This window comes from Phyllobates terribilis, unplaced genomic scaffold (genome assembly GCF_046119375.1).
Source record: "Phyllobates terribilis strain yellow unplaced genomic scaffold, ASM4611937v1 Scaffold_3__8_contigs__length_932513732, whole genome shotgun sequence".
NCBI classification, from domain to species: domain Eukaryota; kingdom Metazoa; phylum Chordata; class Amphibia; order Anura; family Dendrobatidae; genus Phyllobates; species Phyllobates terribilis.
The window spans coordinates 14811743-14832742 of record NW_027362763.1 but is presented as its reverse complement, the minus strand read 5'-3'; the positions used below and the strand labels follow the sequence as shown (position 1 = coordinate 14832742).

The 21000-nt window shown below is 52.0% G+C and overlaps 1 protein-coding gene across 1 annotated transcript; it reads left to right on the top strand.

Moving 5' to 3' along the window:
• Nucleotides 1-4333: 4333 nt before the first annotated feature.
• Nucleotides 4334-18077, top strand: EIF2B4 (eukaryotic translation initiation factor 2B subunit delta). Its single transcript, XM_073673675.1, has 10 exons — nt 4334-4604; nt 4754-4833; nt 7077-7168; nt 7237-7351; nt 7602-7678; nt 10252-10354; nt 10502-10629; nt 10800-10977; nt 16661-16841; nt 17828-18077. Exons 1-10 carry the CDS (start codon nt 4349-4351, stop codon nt 18025-18027), a joined length of 1410 nt encoding a protein of 469 aa, XP_073529776.1. The 5' UTR covers nt 4334-4348; the 3' UTR covers nt 18028-18077.
• The last annotated feature ends 2923 nt before the right edge of the window (nt 18078-21000 follow it).

The window sequence follows — 21000 nt, the reverse complement described above, 5'->3', positions numbered from 1 at the left end:
AAGGGAGGAGGGGTGTAACTGCTACACGTACAGTAATGTCCAAGTGTGATTAAAAACTGAGTTCGATCCTCAAAACTCTGTACAGAATCCTCCGCAGGGACTGTGCAAGTTTTTAGAGACCGGGATGATTGTTCACTCAGATCACTAATGCTCTATATCCCACCCCTGCCTCCAATTTCTAAGGGAACAGCACTCTGCTGCCTCCAGTCGTCAGGACAATTACGCATATGACTGACGAGTGATGGACGAGATCGCGGCTGTTTTTCATTATTAGGTCGGTTATTGGGAAAAGAACAGTGAGGTTATGGTATATACACCTCTGATTCCAACGGAATATAACACACACACACCTCCACATTAACAAAAGGAACTAGCTGCCACCACCAATCGTTTATACAGCCCTATTAGACACCTGTCACAGGTAGTGTACAAAATGGACAAAACAATATGGTATAAACAATTACATAAAATAAAAAGGATAAATAGAGGAACTATACTAAACCTGATGCCGCAGGATTGGCTCTGTGTCACCCAGGACTGACGCTGATTATAATTTGGCGTTTGCTTTTTTTAACACAAATCACACCCATAAACCTCCCCTCCGATGACTACACTGTGTGCAGAATTATTAGGCACATGAGTATGTTGATCACATGACACTTTTTCTCCATGTCGTCCTACTCCAAGCTGCATAGTCTTGAGAGCCAACTACCAATGAAGTAAATCTGGTGATGTGCATCTCTGTAATGAGGAGGGGTGGTGACTAATGACATCAACACCCTATATAAGGTGGGCTTAATTATTAGGCAACTTCCTTTCCTTTGGCAAAATGAGTCAGAAGAGAGATGTGACAGCTCTGAAAAGTCCAAAATTGTGAGCTGTCTTGCAGAGGGAGGCAGCAGTCTTGAAATTTCCAAACTTTTGAAGCGTGATCACCGAACAATCAAGCGTTTCATGGCAAATAGCCAACAGGGTCGCAAGAAGCGTGTTGGCCAAAAAAGGCACAAAATAACTGCCCATGAATTGAGGAAAATCAAGCGTGAAGCGGCCAAGATGCCATTCGCCACCAGTTTTACCATATTTCAGAGCTGCAACGTTACTGGAGTATCAAAAAGCACAAGGTGTGCGATACTCAGGGACATGGCCAAGGTAAGAAAGGCTGAAAAACCACCACCTCTGAACAAGAAACATAAGATAAAACGTCAAGAATGGGCCAAGAAATATCTTAAGACTGATTTTTCAAAGGTTTTATGGACTGATGAAATGAGAGTGACTCTTGATGGGCCAGAGGCTGGATCAGTAAAGGGCAGAGAGCTCCACTCCGACTCAGACGCCAGCAAGGTGGAGGTGGGGTACTGGTATGGGCTGGTATCATCAAAGATGAACTTGTAGGACCTTTTCGGGTTGAGGATGGAGTGAAGCTCAACTCCCAGACCTACTGCCAGTTTCTGGAAGACAACGTCTTCAAGCAGTGGTACAGGAAGAAGTCGGTATCGTTCAAGAAAAACATGATTTTCATGCAGGACAATGCTCCATCACATGCATCCAACTACTCCACAGCGTGGCTGGCCAGTAAAGGTCTACAAGAAGAACAAATAATGACATGGCGCCCTTGTTCACCTGATCTGAACCCCATAGAGAACCTGTGGTCCATCATAAAATGTGAGATCTACAGGGAGGGAAAACAGTACACCTCTGGGAGCAGTGTCTGGGAGGCTGTGGTGAGATCTACAGGGAGGGAAAACATACATACAGTTTCCAACTGGTGCATATTAATTAAAGTACAAAAGTAGAAAAATTCACACCTTAGGATAATGGTAAGGGAAAATCGCCCAACATAGAAGTCAAATAAAGAAAAAACACGCGATCAAAAAGACCCAAGAACTAGTTAATTGGTATAAAAGTTAGCTTTTATTAAATATAATAGGATAAAAGATATCTGACAAAAGGCGGTGCAAAACACATACAATGTAAAAAATCCATCATAATGGAGGACCAACTAGGTTCATACTGTGAGAGTATGGCACTGTGGCCCATAAATTCATCACCAATGTCTTACATAGTCACAGGTAAAGTCTCAAGAGAAACTATATTATAGATGTCCAAGCATTAAGGTTATCTACTATGGCTAGTTATGCATTAATCATATGTTGCCTAATAGGTATATCGCCAGCCACAACCAACAGGACAAAACAGTTGGAATTAGAATGTATAAAGTATGTACCTGGACTCAGAACAGGACCGTATGGGGACTCACAGATGAACCACGCGTCCACCCCAACGCGCGTTTCGGCGCTGCCTTCTTCAGGGGGCATAAATCACCTCCGGCGGTGTGTCATTTTAAATGTTAGCCAGCCAATCCGGGATAGGACAAGGACCTTAGATGACGCGTGTAGCGTCACGGCCGTCAGGCCAATCCCCGATGTCAGCGTCATGCAATGGGAGGTGCGGAGATCACGTGGGCCCACGTGATCCCGCAGGTCCTGCATAGAGACGCCGACATCACAGGAGTGCCGAGACAGCTCGCAGCGCGCACGCGCACAGGTCCGGTCAGCTGCATATTGTGACTGGATATTTTATTAAGCTAGTATGACAACCTAGGCGATCATGTGTCAATCTACAGATGCAAAACGTACATACCATACAACCAAGTCAATCCATAGGCAAGACTGCCCAAGTGATGCTGTGTGATTCAAAGTAATCAACGAATCATCAAAGGTACATATTTATCAATTGAGCAAACAAATGCAATTATATACGATGTAGATATGTAAATAAAGCTAATAATCCGAAAAAATGCTCAAATGACCTCTCCAACTAGCATAAAGCTATATAGTGATGATCATAATAATCACTTTGAATCACACAACACGTATGCGACACCATTGCAGAACATAAAATGCATAGTCATATATTTACTGCACCAGACCCACACATGTACAACCATATTCACAGATTGACATCATAGACATCACAAAGCAAATACTACTGTTCCACAATTAGTGCACAGTATACAAAAGAAGTGATAAATCGCAATAATTGATGATATTGTAGCCGACGAGTCTGTCCCGCAACCATTAACATATCGTATCTCAGGGAGTATTTCTTGTCCATAAAGTGAAAACTCTTTCAACAACATATGGCTAGGCAGCCACCACCCGGAGGGATCAAAGACGGATCAGATGGATATATACTGTGAAGAATAAAACCACTGGGAGCAGTGTCTGGGAGGCTGTGGTGAGATCTACAGGGAGGGAAAACAGTACACCTCTGGGAGCAGTGTCTGGGAGGCTGTGGTGAGATCTACAGGGAGGGAAAACAGTACACCTCTGGGAGCAGTGTCTGGGAGGCTGTGGTGAGATCTACAGGGAGGGAAAACAGTACACCTCTGGGAACAGTGTCTGGGAGGCTGTGGTGGCTGCTGCACGCAATGTTGATCGAAAACAGATCAAGCAACTGACAATCTATGGATGGAGGCTGCTGAGGGTCATCATAAAGAAAGGTGGCTATATTCATCACTAATTTTTTTGGTTATGCATGTCAGAAATGTTTATTTCTAAATTTTGTGCACTGATATTGGTTTACCTGGTGAAAATAAACACGTGAGATGGGATTATATTTGGTTTTTATTAAGTTGCCTAATAATTCGGCACAGTAATAGTTACCTGCACAAATAGATATACTCCTAAGATAGCCAAATCTAAAAAAAACCCACTCCAACTTCCAAAAAACATTAAGCTTGGATATTTGAGTCTTTTGGGTTGATTGAGAACATAGATGTTGATCAATAATAAAAATAATCCTCTAAAATACAACTTGCCTAATAATTCTGCACACAGTGTAATAACAGGGCTAGTCAGGGATGTGGCTGGTCTTCAGAAAATTATGGCATCCTCAACTTCCATGATATCTTTGCCCCTGAAGGTCCCAGGCGGGAGATGTCAACATCATATTTCTGATCACAATTTTATCTTTCTATAGACGGGAAATATGGCAATGCGTTACATTTGCCACTTCATCGCAACTCTGAAAATATGTCTCTCATATCTGTCATATCTACGCCGTCCATAATAACCCAATATTCATAATTTGCAAATGGGTACAAAGGATTTTAAAGTAATGTGCTTGCCTTTCTGTTCAAGCCGAGGCTAGAGATGGTAGATTTATGGCCGGTGGCGATAACAACCTGTCGTATTCCCAAATTGGTCTGTCAGTCCTGCCTGCTCTGCGATCCATCAGATAATCCTCTTTATTTACCTGTTCACATCAGGGGGGTCTCCTTACACCGGGGTCCAGCTATGAAATGGCTTATAGATTTTACAATTCCATCTATGACTAATGGTTTGATATGTTGTTCCTCCATGTTTTTGTAGCAGATTCTTCTCCTCCCTCTGTTCCTCCCTCTGTTGTTCCTCCTGTCGCTCCATCCCTTGCTGCTGTCACTTCTGAGCCACCACCTGGAGGAAAGACCAAGGCTGAGCTTCGAGCAGAGAGAAGAGCCAAGCAGGAAGCCGAGCGCTCCCAGAAGCAGACAAAGAAGGGGGAGCAAAATGCTGGAGCAGCGCCCCCCAAGGTGAAGGCGCAGGCCCCCGAGGGTCAAACCGGTGAGCGAGACCTCGTTATTCTACTTCGCTCCTCCTGTGTCTCTGCTCCTTTGCCTCTTCCACCCCGCGTATCTCCCACGGGCTGCTGCCCGCTGCGCCCCATTCTCCTGCCCCCCGGTCTCACCCTCCGCTGTGCCTTTCTTCTGCAGTGAAGCGTCTCCCTGAACACGTCCTTGTGGATGATCCAGATGCACAAAAAAAGTTGGCAAAGAAACTGGAAAGGCAGCAGGTGAGTGGAGCCCGGCCCTGTACCCCCCCACTCTAGAGCGTGAGTGGAGCCCGGCCCTGTACCCCCCCACTGCAGAGCGTGAGTGGAGCCCGGCCCTGTACTCCCCCACTCCAGAGCGTGAGTGGAGCCCGGCCCTGTACCCCCCCACTGCAGAGCGTGAGTGGAGCCCGGCCCTGTACTCCCCCACTCCAGAGCGTGAGTGGAGCCCGGCCCTGTACCCCCCCACTGCAGAGCGTGAGTGGAGCCCGGCCCTGTACCCCCCCACTCCAGAGCGTGAGTGGAGCCCGGCCCTGTACCCCCCCACTCTAGAGCGTGAGTGGAGCCCGGCCCTGTACCCCCCCACTGCAGAGCGTGAGTGGAGCCCGGCCCTGTACTCCCCCACTCCAGAGCGTGAGTGGAGCCCGGCCCTGTACCCCCCCACTGCAGAGCGTGAGTGGAGCCCGGCCCTGTACTCCCCCACTCCAGAGCGTGAGTGGAGCCCGGCCCTGTACCCCCCCCACTGCAGAGCGTGAGTGGAGCCCGGCCCTGTACCCCCCCACTCTAGAGCGTGAGTGGAGCCCGGCCCTGTACCCCCCCACTCCAGAGCGTGAGTGGAGCCCGGCCCTGTACCCCCCCACTCCAGAGCGTGAGTGGAGCCCGGCCCTGTACCCCCCCACTCCAGAGCGTGAGTGGAGCCCGGCCCTGTACCCCCCCACTCTAGAGCGTGAGTGGAGCCCGGCCCTGTACCCCCCCACTCTAGAGCGTGAGTGGAGCCCGGCCCTGTACCCCCCCACTGCAGAGCGTGAGTGGAGCCCGGCCCTGTACCCCCCCACTCTAGAGCGTGAGTGGAGCCCGGCCCTGTACCCCCCCACTCTAGAGCGTGAGTGGAGCCCGGCCCTGTACCCCCCCACTCTAGAGCGTGAGTGGAGCCCGGCCCTGTACTCCCCCCACTCTAGAGCGTGAGTGGAGCCCGGCCCTGTACCCCCCCACTCCAGAGCGTGAGTGGAGCCCGGCCCTGTACCCCCCCACTCCAGAGCGTGAGTGGAGCCCGGCCCTGTACCCCCCACTCCAGAGCGTGAGTGGAGCCCGGCCCTGTACCCCCCCACTCCAGAGCGTGAGTGGAGCCCGGCCCTGTACCCCCCCCCACTGCAGAGCGTGAGTGGAGCCCGGCCCTGTACTCCCCCATTCCAGAGCGTGAGTGGAGCCCGGCCCTGTACTCCCCCATTCCAGAGCGTGAGTGGAGCCCGGCCCTGTACTCCCCCACTCCAGAGCGTGAGTGGAGCCCGGCCCTGTACCCCCCCACTGCAGAGCGTGAGTGGAGCCCGGCCCTGTACTCCCCCACTCCAGAGCGTGAGTGGAGCCCGGCCCTGTACCCCCCCACTCCAGAGCGTGAGTGGAGCCCGGCCCTGTACTCCCCCACTCCAGAGCGTGAGTGGAGCCCGGCCCTGTACTCCCCCACTCCAGAGCGTGAGTGGAGCCCGGCCCTGTACTCCCCCACTCCAGAGCGTGAGTGGAGCCCGGCCCTGTACTCCCCCACTCCAGAGCGTGAGTGGAGCCCGGCCCTGTACTCCCCCACTCCAGAGCGTGAGTGGAGCCCGGCCCTGTACTCCCCCACTCCAGAGCGTGAGTGGAGCCCGGCCCTGTACTCCCCCACTCCAGAGCGTGAGTGGAGCCCGGCCCTGTACTCCCCACCTCCCCCCCCCCCCCCACTCCAGAGCGTGAGTGTGGAGCCCGGCCCTGTACTCCCCCCCCCCCCCCCCCCCCCCCGCTCCATAGCGTGAGTGGAGCCCGGCCCTCTACCCCCCCCCCCCCCCCCCCCCCCCACTCCAGAGCGTGAGTGTAGTTTTCTGAGTGTGCGCGGAGCCCTCCCTTAGTCCTGGATGTGCTTGTTGATCCCCTCGGGGGCTGAGCCTGGGACAGCAGTTTTGTTAGTTACGTCCCTGTAGAAGAGACTGAGCGAGCAGGTGACGGATGTCCGGGTGCTGGCGGTGTGCCGGCGGTGCGCCCGCGGGGTCTAATGCATTCATTGCTGTGATTGGCCGACTTTTGAGCTTCCTCTAAATCTGGTGATGAGTCCACAGATTGTGATCTTGTCTCTTGCTCCAGTCACCTCCAGAGCTGTACTTCTTACTCCTGGACTTCCCCTCCCTCCGTTGCTGTGGTGCATTGTGGGAGATTTAGTGTGCACGGTCTGAGTGCCTCTTTACTGTACTGGGTGCAGCTCTGGCTGTAACTGGAGCGCTCACGGGTCCTTGTATCTGCAGGTTCCCTATCGGCAGGACTATGGCAGGAAGGTCAGCCTGTTCTCCCACCTGCACCAGTACAGCCGCAAGATGCCCCTGACCCAGCAGATGAGGTGAGGGTGCGGAGCGCGGTGCGGAGCGCAGAGAGACCCCTCACTAACCCCTCCCTGTTCTCTTCCAGCATCCCAAACTCCGGCATACATCCGTCTGTGGTGCGGCTCGGCCTCCAGTACTCGCAGGGCATCGTTACCGGCTCCAACTCCCGCTGCATCGCCCTTCTACACTGCTTCAAACAGGTGAGACCCCGCCCCTGAGTGAAACCCCGCCCCTGAGGAACGGAGCTCTGCCCCAGTATTCCTCCCCAGCAAGCGGAGCGCCGCCCTAATACTGACACCCCCCCCCCCCTCCAAAGAATTGAGATGCGCCCCAATACTGACTACTTCCCAAGGAATGCGGCAATACCATGATACTGACCCCACCTCCGACACATGGAGCTCCGCCCACCAAATCCCGGAGCTCCGCCCTCATCTGCTCCTCTTCCTACAGGTGATCCGGGATTACAGCACTCCGCCCCACGAGGAGCTGGCACGAGACCTGGTGAACAAGCTGAAGCCGGCCATCAGGTGAGGGCCCGTCCTGCGGTTACTGGCGGCCTCCGCTCTTCCCAGTACAGTGCCCTGTATGGGGAGGACATCTGTGGTATAGTGGGGGTAGCACTGGGGATGATCGTGTGGGCAGCGGTGTACATGATGGGGGTGGGCGGTGATGATGGGGCGAAGCTGTACATATGATTGGGGTGGGCGATGATGATGGGGGGGCGGCGCTGTACATATGATGGTGGGCGGTGATGATGATGGGGGCGGCGCTGTACATATGATTGGGGTGGGCGATGATGATGGGGGGGCGGCGCTGTACATATGATGGTGGGCGGTGATGATGGGGGGGCGGCGCTGTACATATGATTGGGGTGGGCGATGATGGGGGGGCGGCGCTGTACATATGATGGTGGGCGGTGATGATGATGGGGGGGCGGCGCTGTACATATGATGGTGGGCGGTGATGATGGGGGGGCGGCGCTGTACATATGATTGGGGTGGGCGGTGATGATGATGGGGGGGCGGCGCTGTACATATGATTGGGGTGGGCGATGATGATGGGGGAGCGGCGCTGTACATATGATGGTGGGCGGTGATGATGATGGGGGCGGCGCTGTACATATGATTGGGGTGGGCGATGATGATGGGGGAGCGGCGCTGTACATATGATGGTGGGCGGTGATGATGATGGGGGCGGCGCTGTACATATGATTGGGGTGGGCGATGATGGGGGGCGGCGCTGTACATATGATTGGGGTGGGCAATGATGGGGAGGCGGCGCTGTACATATGATGGTGGGCGGTGATGATGGGGGCAGCGCTGTACATATCATGGGGGCAATGCTGTACATATGATGGGGGTGGGCGGTGATGATGGGGCGGCGCTGTATATATGATAGGGTGGGCCGTGATGATGATGATGGGGCGGCGCTGTACATATGATAGGGTGGGCGGTGATGATGATGGGGGGGCGGCACTGTACGTATGATGGGGTGGGCGGTGATGATGATGGGGGCGTCGCTGTACATATGATGATGGGGGGGGCGGCGCTGTACATATGATGGTGGGCGATGATGGGGGCGGTGCTGTACATATGATGGGGGTGGGCGGTGATGAGATGATGATGGGGTGGTGCTGTACATATGGTGGTGAGAGGTGATGATGGGGGTGGGCGGTGATGATGATGGGGGCGGCGGCGCTGTACATATGATGGCGGGCGATGATGATGGGGGCGGTGCTGTACATATGATGGGGGTGGGCGGTGATGAGATGATGATGGGGTGGTGCTGTACATATGGTGGTGAGAGGTGATGATGGGGCGGCGCTGTACATGTGATGATGATGATGGGGCGGCGCTGTACATATGATTGGGGTGGGTGATGATGATGATGGGGGCGGTGCTGTACATATGATGGGGGTGGGCGGTGATGAGATGATGATGGGGTGGTGCTGTACATATGGTGGTGAGAGGTGATGATGGGGGTGGGCGGTGATGATGGGGCGGCGGCGCTGTACATGTGATGATGATGATGATGGGGCGGCGCTGTACATATGATTGGGGTGGGTGGTGATGATGATGGGGGCGGTGCTGTACATATGATGGGGGTGGGCGGTGATGAGATGATGATGGGGGGGTGAGAGGTGATGATGGGGTGGGCGGTGATGATGATGGGGGCGGTGCTGTACATATGATGGGGTGGGCGGTGATGATGATGGGGCGGCGCTGTACATATGATTGGGGTGGGCGGTGATGATGATGGGGGTGGGCGGTGATGATGATGGGGGTGGGCGGTGATGAGATGATGATGGGGTGGTGCTGTACATATGGTGGTGAGAGGTGATGATGGGGCGGCGCTGTACATGTGATGATGATGATGGGGCGGCGCTGTACATATGATTGGGGTGGGTGGTGATGATGATGATGGGGGCGGTGCTGTACATATGATGGGGGTGGGCGGTGATGAGATAATGATGGGGTGGTGCTGTACATATGGGGGTGGGCGGTGATGATGATGATGGAGGCAGCGCTGAACATATGATGGGGGCGGTGCTGTACATATGATGGGGTGGGCGGTGATGATGGGGGTGGGCGGTGATGATGGGGAGGCGGTGTACATATGATTGGGGTCGGCGAAGATGGGAGGCGGCGCTGTACATATGATTGGGGTGGGTGGTGATGATGATGATGGGGGCGGTGCTGTACATATGATGGGGGTGGGCGGTGATGAGATAATGATGGGGTGGTGCTGTACATATGGGGGTGGGCGGTGATGATGATGATGGAGGCAGCGCTGAACATATGATGGGGGCGGTGCTGTACATATGATGGGGTGGGCGGTGATGATTGGGGTGGGCGGTGATGATGGGGAGGCGGTGTACATATGATTGGGGTCGGCGAAGATGGGAGGCGGCGCTGTACATATGATTGGGGTGGGCGGCGATGATGATGGGAGGCGGCGCTGTACATATGATTGGGGTGGGCGGCGATGATGATGGGGGCGGCGCTGTACATATGATTGGGGTGGGCGGTGCTGAGGATGATGATGGGGTGGTCATCGCTGTATTTGGGCTCTGTGTAGCATCCTGTTTCTTACGTTGCAGCTTCCTGACTCAGTGCCGCCCCCTGTCGGCCAGTATGGGAAACGCCATCAAATACATAAAGAAGGAAATCTCCAACATCAGCAGCCAGAAGGGGGAGGAGGAGGTGAGTGCCGACCCTCATGGAGAACCCTTCCTGCCACATGCACCCTGGTGGGATGTTTGTGTTATTTCGGGGGGGGGGGGGACCATTGTGTGCACTGGGGAACTCTGGGACTTGTAGTGTCTCACTGCAGCCTCCTTCCCTCTTCAGGCTAAGAAGCACCTGTATCTCTGCATTGACGGCTTCATCCACGAGAAGATCAGGCTGGCGGCTCAGGCCATCGCCAAGTCTGCGGCAGAGAAGATCAGCGAGGACGACGTCATCCTGGTGTACGGCTGGTGAGTGTTGGCCGATGTGTCCCCCCTCGGGTGTCTCACCCGAGGGGCTCTGCAGCCTGACTCCTCAGTTGTGTCCCCCATCCCTGGAAGGCTCCGCAGCCTGACTCGCTCATCCTCCCCTATCCCTGAGGAGCTCTGCAGCCTGACGCCCCCGCTGTGTTTCCCGGCAGCTCCTCTCTGGTGACCTTCACCCTGTGTGAAGCGCACAGCAGCGGCAAGAGGTTCCGCGTCATCGTGGTGGACAGTCGGCCAAAACTGGAGGGGAGAGAGACCCTGCGGAGACTGGTGAACTGCGGCATCCACTGCACCTACATCCTGATCACTGCAATCTCCTACATCCTGCCAGAGGTGAGAACCCAGGCAAGGTGACTGCAGCTCTGGAGGATAAGACGCGATGTAACAGCAGAATGGTGACTGCAGCTCTGGAGGATAAGACGCGATGTAACAGCAGAATAGTGACTGCAGCTCTGGAGGATAAGACGCGATGTAACAGCAGAATAGTGACTGCAGCTCTGGAGAATAAGACACGATGTAACAGCAGAATAGTGACTGCAGCTCTGGAGGATAAGACACGATGTAACAGCAGAATAGTGACTGCAGCTCTGGAGAATAAGACACGATGTAACAGCAGAATAGTGACTGCAGCTCTGGAGGATAAGACGCGATGTAACAGCAGAATGGTGACTGCAGCTCTGGAGGATAAGACGCGATGTAACAGCAGAATAGTGACTGCAGCTCTGGAGGATAAGACGCGATGTAACAGCAGAATGGTGACTGCAGCTCTGGAGGATAAGACATGATGTAACAGCAGAATAGTGACTGCAGCTCTGGAGGATAAGACATGATGTAACAGCAGAATAGTGACTGCAGCTCTGGAGAATAAGACACGATGTAACAGCAGAATAGTGACTGCAGCTCTGGAGGATAAGACACGATGTAACAGCAGAATAGTGAGTGCCGCTCTGGGGGTGACTGGAGGATAAGACACGAAGTAACAGCAGAATAGTGAGTGCAGCTCTGGAGGATAAGACATGATGTAACAGCAGAATAGTGACTGCAGCTCTGGAGGATAAGACACGATGTAACAGCAGAATAGTGACTGCAGCTCTGGAGAATAAGACATGATGTAACAGCAGAATAGTGACTGCAGCTCTGGAGGATAAGACACGATGTAACAGCAGAATAGTGAGTGCCGCTCTGGGGGTGACTGGAGGATAAGACACGAAGTAACATCAGAATAGTGAGTGCAGCTCTGGGGGTGACTGGAGGATAAGACGCGATGTAACAGCAGAATAGTGACTGCAGCTCTGGAGGATAAGACCCGATGTAACAGCAGAATAGTGACTGCAGCTCTGGAGAATAAGACACGATGTAACAGCAGAATAGTGACTGCAGCTCTGGAGAATAAGACACGATGTAACAGCAGAATAGTGACTGCAGCTCTGGAGGATAAGACACGGTGTAACAGCAGAATAGTGACTGCAGCTCTGGAGGTGACTGGAGGATAAGACACGAAGTAACAGCAGAATAGTGACTGCAGCTCTGGGGGTGACTGGAGGATAAGACGCGATGTAACAGCAGAATAGTGACTGCAGCTCTGGAGGATAAGACCCGATGTAACAGCAGAATAGTGACTGCAGCTCTGGAGAATAAGACACGATGTAACAGCAGAATAGTGACTGCAGCTCTGGAGAATAAGACACTATGTAACAGCAGAATAGTGACTGCAGCTCTGGAGGATAAGACACGGTGTAACAGCAGAATAGTGACTGCAGCTCTGGAGGTGACTGGAGGATAAGACACGATGTAACAGCAGAATAGTGACTGCAGCTCTGGAGGATAAGACCCGATGTAACAGCAGAATAGTGACTGCAGCTCTGGAGGATAAGACCCGATGTAACAGCAGAATAGTGACTGCAGCTCTGGAGAATAAGACACGATGTAACAGCAGAATAGTGACTGCAGCTCTGGAGGATAAGACACGGTGTAACAGCAGAATAGTGAGTGCAGCTCTGGGGGTGACTGGAGGATAAGACACGAAGTAACAGCAGAATAGTGAGTGCAGCTCTGGAGGATAAGACATGATGTAACAGCAGAATAGTGACTGCAGCTCTGGAGGATAAGACACGATGTAACAGCAGAATAGTGAGTGCAGCTCTGGGGGTGACTGGAGGATAAGACACGAAGTAACAGCAGAATAGTGAGTGCAGCTCTGGAGGATAAGACATGATGTAACAGCAGAATAGTGACTGCAGCTCTGGAGGATAAGACACGATGTAACAGCAGAATAGTGACTGCAGCTCTGGAGAATAAGACACTATGTAACAGCAGAATAGTGAGTGCAGCTCTGGGGGTGACTGGAGGATAAGACGCGATGTAACAGCAGAATAGTGACTGCAGCTCTGGAGGATAAGACCCGATGTAACAGCAGAATAGTGACTGCAGCTCTGGAGAATAAGACACGATGTAACAGCAGAATAGTGACTGCAGCTCTGGAGAATAAGACACTATGTAACAGCAGAATAGTGACTGCAGCTCTGGAGGATAAGACACGGTGTAACAGCAGAATAGTGACTGCAGCTCTGGAGGTGACTGGAGGATAAGACACGATGTAACAGCAGAATAGTGACTGCAGCTCTGGAGGATAAGACCCGATGTAACAGCAGAATAGTGACTGCAGCTCTGGAGGATAAGACCCGATGTAACAGCAGAATAGTGACTGCAGCTCTGGAGAATAAGACACGATGTAACAGCAGAATAGTGACTGCAGCTCTGGAGGATAAGACACGGTGTAACAGCAGAATAGTGAGTGCAGCTCTGGGGGTGACTGGAGGATAAGACACGAAGTAACAGCAGAATAGTGAGTGCAGCTCTGGAGGATAAGACATGATGTAACAGCAGAATAGTGACTGCAGCTCTGGAGGATAAGACACGATGTAACAGCAGAATAGTGAGTGCAGCTCTGGGGGTGACTGGAGGATAAGACACGAAGTAACAGCAGAATAGTGAGTGCAGCTCTGGAGGATAAGACATGATGTAACAGCAGAATAGTGACTGCAGCTCTGGAGGATAAGACACGATGTAACAGCAGAATAGTGACTGCAGCTCTGGAGAATAAGACACGATGTAACAGCAGAATAGTGACTGCAGCTCTGGAGAATAAGACACGATGTAACAGCAGAATAGTGACTGCAGCTCTGCAGAATAGTGACTGCAGCTCTGCAGAATAGTGACTGCAGCTCTGGAAGATAAGACGCGATGTAACAGCAGAATAGTGACTGCAGCTCTGGAGGATAAGACACGATGTAACAGCAGAATAGTGAGTGCAGCTCTGGAGGATAAGACACGATGTAACAGCAGAATAGTGACTGCAGCTCTGGAGGATAAGACACGATGTAACAGCAGAATAGTGAGTGCAGCTCTGGAGGATAAGACATGATGTAACAGCAGAATAGTGACTGCAGCTCTGGAGGATAAGACATGATGTAACAGCAGAATAGTGACTGCAGCTCTGGAGAATAAGACACGATGTAACAGCAGAATAGTGACTGCAGCTCTGGAGAATAAGACACGATGTAACAGCAGAATAGTGAGTGCAGCTCTGGAGGATAAGACATGATGTAACAGCAGAATAGTGAGTGCAGCTCTGGAGGATAAGACATGATGTAACAGCAGAATAGTGACTGCAGCTCTGGAGGATAAGACATGATGTAACAGCAGAATAGTGACTGCAGCTCTGGAGAATAAGACACGATGTAACAGCAGAATAGTGACTGCAGCTCTGGAGAATACGACACGATGTAACAGCAGAATAGTGACTGCAGCTCTGGAGAATAAGACACGATGTAACAGCAGAATAGTGACTGCAGCTCTGGAGAATAAGACACGATGTAACAGCAGAATAGTGACTGCAGCTCTGCAGGATAAGACACGATGTAACAGCAGAATAGTGACTGCAGCTCTGGAGGATAAGACACGATGTAACAGCAGAATAGTGACTGCAGCTCTGGAGGATAAGACCCGATGTAACAGCAGAATAGTGACTGCCGCTCTGGAGGATAAGACACGATGTAACAGCAGAATAGTGACTGCAGCTCTGGAGGATAAGACACGATGTAACAGCAGAATAGTGACTGCAGCTCTGGAGAATAAGACACGATGTAACAGCAGAATAGTGACTGCAGCTCTGGAGAATAAGACACGATGTAACAGCAGAATAGTGACTGCAGCTCTGGAGAATAAGACACGATGTAACGGCAGAATAGTGACTGCAGCTCTGCAGGATAAGACACGATGTAACAGCAGAATAGTGAGTGCAGCTCTGCAGGATAAGACACGATGTAACAGCAGAATAGTGACTGCAGCTCTGGAGGATAAGACACGATGTAACAGCAGAATAGTGACTGCAGCTCTGGAGGATAAGACAATGTAACAGCAGAATAGTGACTGCAGCTCTGGAGGATAAGACAATGTGACTGCAGCTCTGGAGGATAAGACAATGTAACAGCAGAATAGTGACTGCAGCTCTGGAGAATAAGACACGATGTAACAGCAGAATAGTGACTGCAGCTCTGGAGGATAAGACCCGATGTAAGAGCAGAATAGTGACTGCAGCTCTGCAGGATAAGACACGATGTAACAGCAGAATAGTGACTGCGGCTCTGGAGGATAAGTCACGATGTAACAGCAGAATAGTGACTGCAGCTCTGGAGGATAAGACACGATGTAACAGCAGAATAGTGACTGCAGCTCTGGAGGATAAGACGCGATGTAACAGCAGAATAGTGACTGCAGCTCTGGAGGATAAGACAATGTAACAGCAGAATAGTGACTGCAGCTCTGGAGGATAAGACAATGTGACTGCAGCTCTGGAGGATAAGACAATGTAACAGCAGAATAGTGACTGCAGCTCTGGAGGATAAGACAATGTAACAGCAGAATAGTGACTGCAGCTCTGGAGAATAAGACACGATGTAACAGCAGAATAGTGACTGCAGCTCTGCAGGATAAGACACGATGTAACAGCAGAATAGTGACTGCAGCTCTGGAGGATAAGACCCGATATAACAGCAGAATAGTGACTGCGGCTCTGGAGGATAAGACCCGATGTAAGAGCAGAATAGTGACTGCAGCTCTGGAGAATAAGACACGATGTAACAGCAGAATAGTGACTGCGGCTCTGGAGGATAAGACACGATGTAACAGCAGAATAGTGACTGCAGCTCTGGAGGATAAGACACGATGTAACAGCAGAATAGTGACTGCAGCTCTGGAGGATAAGACGCGATGTAACAGCAGAATAGTGACTGCAGCTCTGGAGGATAAGACAATGTAACAGCAGAATAGTGACTGCAGCTCTGGAGGATAAGACAATGTGACTGCAGCTCTGGAGGATAAGACAATGTAACAGCAGAATAGTGACTGCAGCTCTGGAGGATAAGACACGATGTAACAGCAGAATAGTGACTGCAGCTCTGGAGAATAAGACACGATGTAACAGCAGAATAGTGACTGCAGCTCTGGAGAATAAGACACGATGTAACAGCAGAATAATGACTGCAGCTCTGCAGGATAAGACACGATGTAACAGCAGAATAGTGACTGCAGCTCTGGAGGATAAGACCCGATATAACAGCAGAATAGTGACTACCGCTCTGGAGGATAAGACACGATGTAACGGCAGAATAGTGACTGCAGCTCTGGAGGATAAGACACGATGTAACAGCAGAATAGTGACTGCAGCTCTGGAGGATAAGACACGATGTAACAGCAGAATAGTGACTGCAGCTCTGGAGGATAAGACACGATGTAACAGCAGAATGGTGACTGCAGCTCTGGAGGATTAGACATGATTCGTCTCTGGTCAGTATTGTGGGGGGGGCGCTCCCTTTCCATTGTACGGTGACAGACGTCTCTACCTCCCAGGATGCGGGTGATAAGGGCGTGGGTTTTATTCCCGCTGTGTTGTCGCAGGGCCGTGTGACTGTCGTCGGGGCTCTGAATGTGACATTATGTTCTGATCTACCCTCAGGTATCTAAGGTATTCCTGGGGGCGCACGCTCTGCTGGCGAACGGATATGTTATGTCACGAGTGGGCACCTCTCAGATCGCGCTGATCGCTAAGGCTCACAACGTGCCGGTGTTGGTGTGCTGCGAGACCTACAAGTTCTGCGAGAAGGTCCAGACTGACTCCTTCGTGTCCAATGAGCTGGGTAAGTAAAGAGTCAAGATCCTGCCCCTACTGCTGTCATAACCATGTCATCCACGGAGTCACAAGCTGGAAGAACCTCCCGCCGGCGCGCTGCCCAGGGGTCGCCTGCCTCCCTCCGCCGGCGCGCTGCCCAGGGGTCGCCTGCCTCCCTCCGCCGGCGCGCTGCCCAGGGGTCGCCTGCCTCCCTCCGCCGGCGCGCTGCCTAAGGGTCGCCTGCCTCCCTCCCTCCGCCGGCGCGCTGCCTAAGGGTCGCCTGCCTCCCTCCCTCCGCCGGCGCGCTGCCTAAGGGTCGCCTGCCTCCCTCCCTCCGCCGGCGCGCTGCCTAAGGGTCGCCTGCCTCCCTCCCTCCGCCGGCGCGCTGCCTAAGGGTCGCCTGCCTCCCTCCGCCGGCTCGCTGCCCAGGGGTCGCCTGCCTCCCTCCGCCGGCTCGCTGCCTAAGGGTCGCCTGCCTCCCTCCCTCCGCCGGCGCGCTGCCTAAGGGTCGCCTGCCTCCCTCCGCCGGCGCGCTGCCCAGGGGTCGCCTGCCTCCCTCCGCTGGCTCGCTGCCTAAAGGTCGCCTGCCTCCCTCCCTCCGCCGGCGCGCTGCCTAAGGGTCGCCTGCCTCCCTCCCTCCGCCGGCGCGCTGCCTAAGGGTCGCCTGCCTCCCTCCCTCCGCCGGCGCGCTGCCTAAGGGTCGCCTGCCTCCCTCCCTCCGCCGGCGCGCTGCCTAAGGGTCGCCTGCCTCCCTCCGCCGGCTCGCTGCCCAGGGGTCGCCTGCCTCCCTCCGCTGGCTCGCTGCCTAAAGGTCACCTGCCTCCCTCCGCCGGCGCGCTGCCCAGGGGTCGCCTGCCTCCCTCCCTCCGCCGGCGCGCTGCCCAGGGGTCGCCTGCCTCCCTCCCTCCGCCGGCGCGCTGCCCAGGGGTCGCCTGCCTCCCTCCCTCCGCCGGCGCGCTGCCCAGGGGTCGCCTGCCTCTCCTCCTCGTCTACCTTTTCTTGTTCTCCTTGCAGATGACCCTGATGATCTAATTGTGACCCGGAAGGGCAGATGTCTATTGAAAGAATGGGATAAGAACCCGTCGCTCCGGCTGCTGAACCTGGTGTATGACGTGACGCCTCCTGACCTGGTCGATCTGGTGATCACTGACCTCGGCATGATCCCCTGCACATCTGTGCCGGTGGTGCTTCGTGTGAAGAGTGGGGAGCAGTAGTTGTGCCCTTCCTCTCCTGTATTAATAAACCTGTATCTGCTGTGTCGTTACTGTGTGTCAGTCGGCTCTGTTATGGGGTATCATGTTTCCCATTAGTATAATTGGGAGCGACAGCGCTGTGGCCCCGAGCCTTCCCCTCCGCCAGGCTTCTCCCTGCCATGGCTCTCAGTGTAATCATTCACGGCAGATTTGCACATGTTTATTAATAAACATCCATCAGCGGGAGTGAGAGCGACCTGCTCGTCCCGTGTACAGCCACGGTCCTGGGGTGGGAACGGCCCTTCTCACCGGTGGGGCCTTCAGCTCTCACCCCTGGAGGACCCTCGCACTTCTAGTCTCTTACTATCCTGGACCGCTTCTGAGGTTTATCTCTGTCAAGGCCTTTCCCGATCCTACTTCGATCAAAGAAGACTGCTGCAGACAGGGCATGGGCACAGCAGAGTGTGTATGTATATGCAAAAGTATTCACCCCCTTGGCTTTTACCTATTTTGTTACACTAGAACCTGTGTGCAAATATTTTTGCAATCCAATTTGTGTGTGATGCATCAGCACTAAATAGTCTAAGCTGGTGAAGTGAGAAAAATATAGGCGTAAATTTATGGGATGAAATAACTAAGAATTGGCATGGGCATATGTATCCACCCCTTTTCCTATAAAGCCCCTAAAAAGTCAAGCAAGCAATTCCCTTCATCAGTCCAGTGTTTAGTGACAGGAAGTCTCCCTGTGTGCTATCTATCTATCTAAGTGCTACCTGCCTATCAGTATATACACTTTACCTTCTATGAATGGCCACAGAGGCTGCAACACCATTAACCAGAAGCACCACTAACCAAACATCACCATGAAGACCAAGGAGATCTCCAAACAACACCGTGAAGACCAGGGAGATCTCCAAACAACACCATGAAGACCAGGGAGATCTCCAAACAACACCATGAAGACCAAGGAGATCTCCAAACACCACCATGAAGACCAAGGAGATCTCCAAACAACACCATGAAGACCAAGGAGATCTCCAACCAACACCATGAAGACCAAGAAGATCTGCAAACACCACAATGAAGACCAAGGAGATCTCCAAACACCACCATTAAGTCCAAGGAGATCTCCAAAGAAGTCAAGGACAAAGTTGTTGAGAAGAACAAGTCAGGGTTGGGTTCTAAAAAAAAGTATCCTAATCTCTGATGATCCCCAAGATTATCATCAAATGGAAAGAACCTGGTAACACAGCAAACCTGCCAAGAGAGAGCGCCCACCATAACTCTCAGCCCGGGCAAGGAGGGCACTAATCAAACCCTGGAAGAGCTGCCGAGTTCCCAAGCAGAGACTGGAGTTTCTGTCCATACGACCACAATCAGCCGTAACCTCCATAGAGATGGCTTTTTCTGGAATAATGGACAGAAAAAAAGCCTTTACTTACACACACAAATTGTAAGGCTCGTTTTGAGTTTGCCAAAAGACTCCCCAAATGTATGGAGGAAGGTACTGTGGTCAGTTGAGACCAAAATTGAACTTTTTGACCACCAAGGTAAATGCTATGTCTGGCTCCAAATCAACAGCTCATTAACCCAAGAGTACCATCCCCACAGTGAAACATGGTGGTGGCAGCATCATACTGTGGGGATGTTTTTCGGCAGCAGGGACAGGGAAAATGGTCCAAGCCGAGGAGAAGATGGATGGTCGGAAATTTGAGATATTCTTGAGCAAAACATGTTTCAGTCTGTCAGTAATTTGAGACTGGGACGAAGGTTCACCTTCCAACAAGACAATGACCCAAAGCAAACTGTTAAAGCCACACTCGCGTGGTTTAAGGGGGAAACGTGTAGATGTTCTGGAGTAGCCTAGTCAAAGCCCAGACCTTAATCCAACTGAGAATCTGTGGTCAAACATGAAGATCACTGTTCACCAGTGGAAACCATCTAACTTGAAGGAGAGGGAGCAGTTTTGACTTGAGGAATGGGTCAAGAATCCCAGTGGCGAGATATGGAGAGCTCAGAGACTTATCCAAAATGACTTGCAGCTGTAACTTTAGGGGCGTTAATATATTATGCACACTGAAGTTTTCAGTTGTTTTGTCCTATTGTTTGCTTAACAATAAAATAAAACCAAATGTTCACAGTTGTAGACATGTTCTTAGCATGAACTGATGCAAACCCTAAAAAAAGGTGAAATTCCAGTTTGTGAGGTAGAAAAACACAAAAAAGGGCGTGAATACTCCGAAGAATCTCAGATCTGGTTCTTTGCAGGAAAAAAGCTTGTACTTCTGCAATTCTTTTGCAGGTGTGATATCTACTAGAAATAGGGATTTGTTAGAAAACCTTCCTTCTGAATTTGCATTTATGGTTGTCAAGTGTATTTTCATCATATTAGGATTAAGACTTTTTGATACCTTTCCTCAAGGAATTGAAGAACTGTAGTGACCTAAACTCCATCATGCTTATTTGAGGAGAAACTTTGAGAGTAGAAGGCCTTCTAGAGGCCAGGAGTGTTTTTATCCCTTCCTAGGGATCCATGCAGTAACGTTTCTCCTTGCGGAGAGTGACATGTAGAGCATGTCAAGGTGAGGAGACTTTTAAGCTTCTCTGGAAAATATGCACAAATTGTCTCTTCAGAAAGAAAGAGGACTAGAACTACCGCCTCACATTGACATGCTTAACATGTCACTCTGCAAGGAGAAACGTTACCCCTTAGATCCCGGTCAGATGCTTCTCACCCAGCCAAACTAGATCTCGCACTTTGCACTGACGAGGGGCACTACCCCTAAAAACAGTGTCTGCAAATTGAGATTCTGGCTTTTACCCCAAGTCCTATAACAAGGCTCATTAGAGAGTCGATATTAACTTTTAGAATTGCTTCTTCCTTTAGGTGGCACTAGAGTTCTAGTCCTCTTCCTTATTGAAGAGAAAATTTAAGTATCACTTCCTCTGAGACACCTTTATCCATGAGAACTTGACACTCAGTCTCTAAGCTTG

Coding starts and splice junctions, on each gene's coding strand:
- EIF2B4 (XM_073673675.1), top strand. CDS start 4,349: ATGTTGTTCCTCCATGTTTTTGTAGCAGATTCTTCTCCTCCCTCTGTT. Junction 7,352..7,601: donor TTCTACACTGCTTCAAACAG/GTGAGACCCCGC, acceptor CTCTTCCTACAG/GTGATCCGGGATTACAGCAC. Junction 16,842..17,827: donor CTTCGTGTCCAATGAGCTGG/GTAAGTAAAGAG, acceptor TTCTCCTTGCAG/ATGACCCTGATGATCTAATT.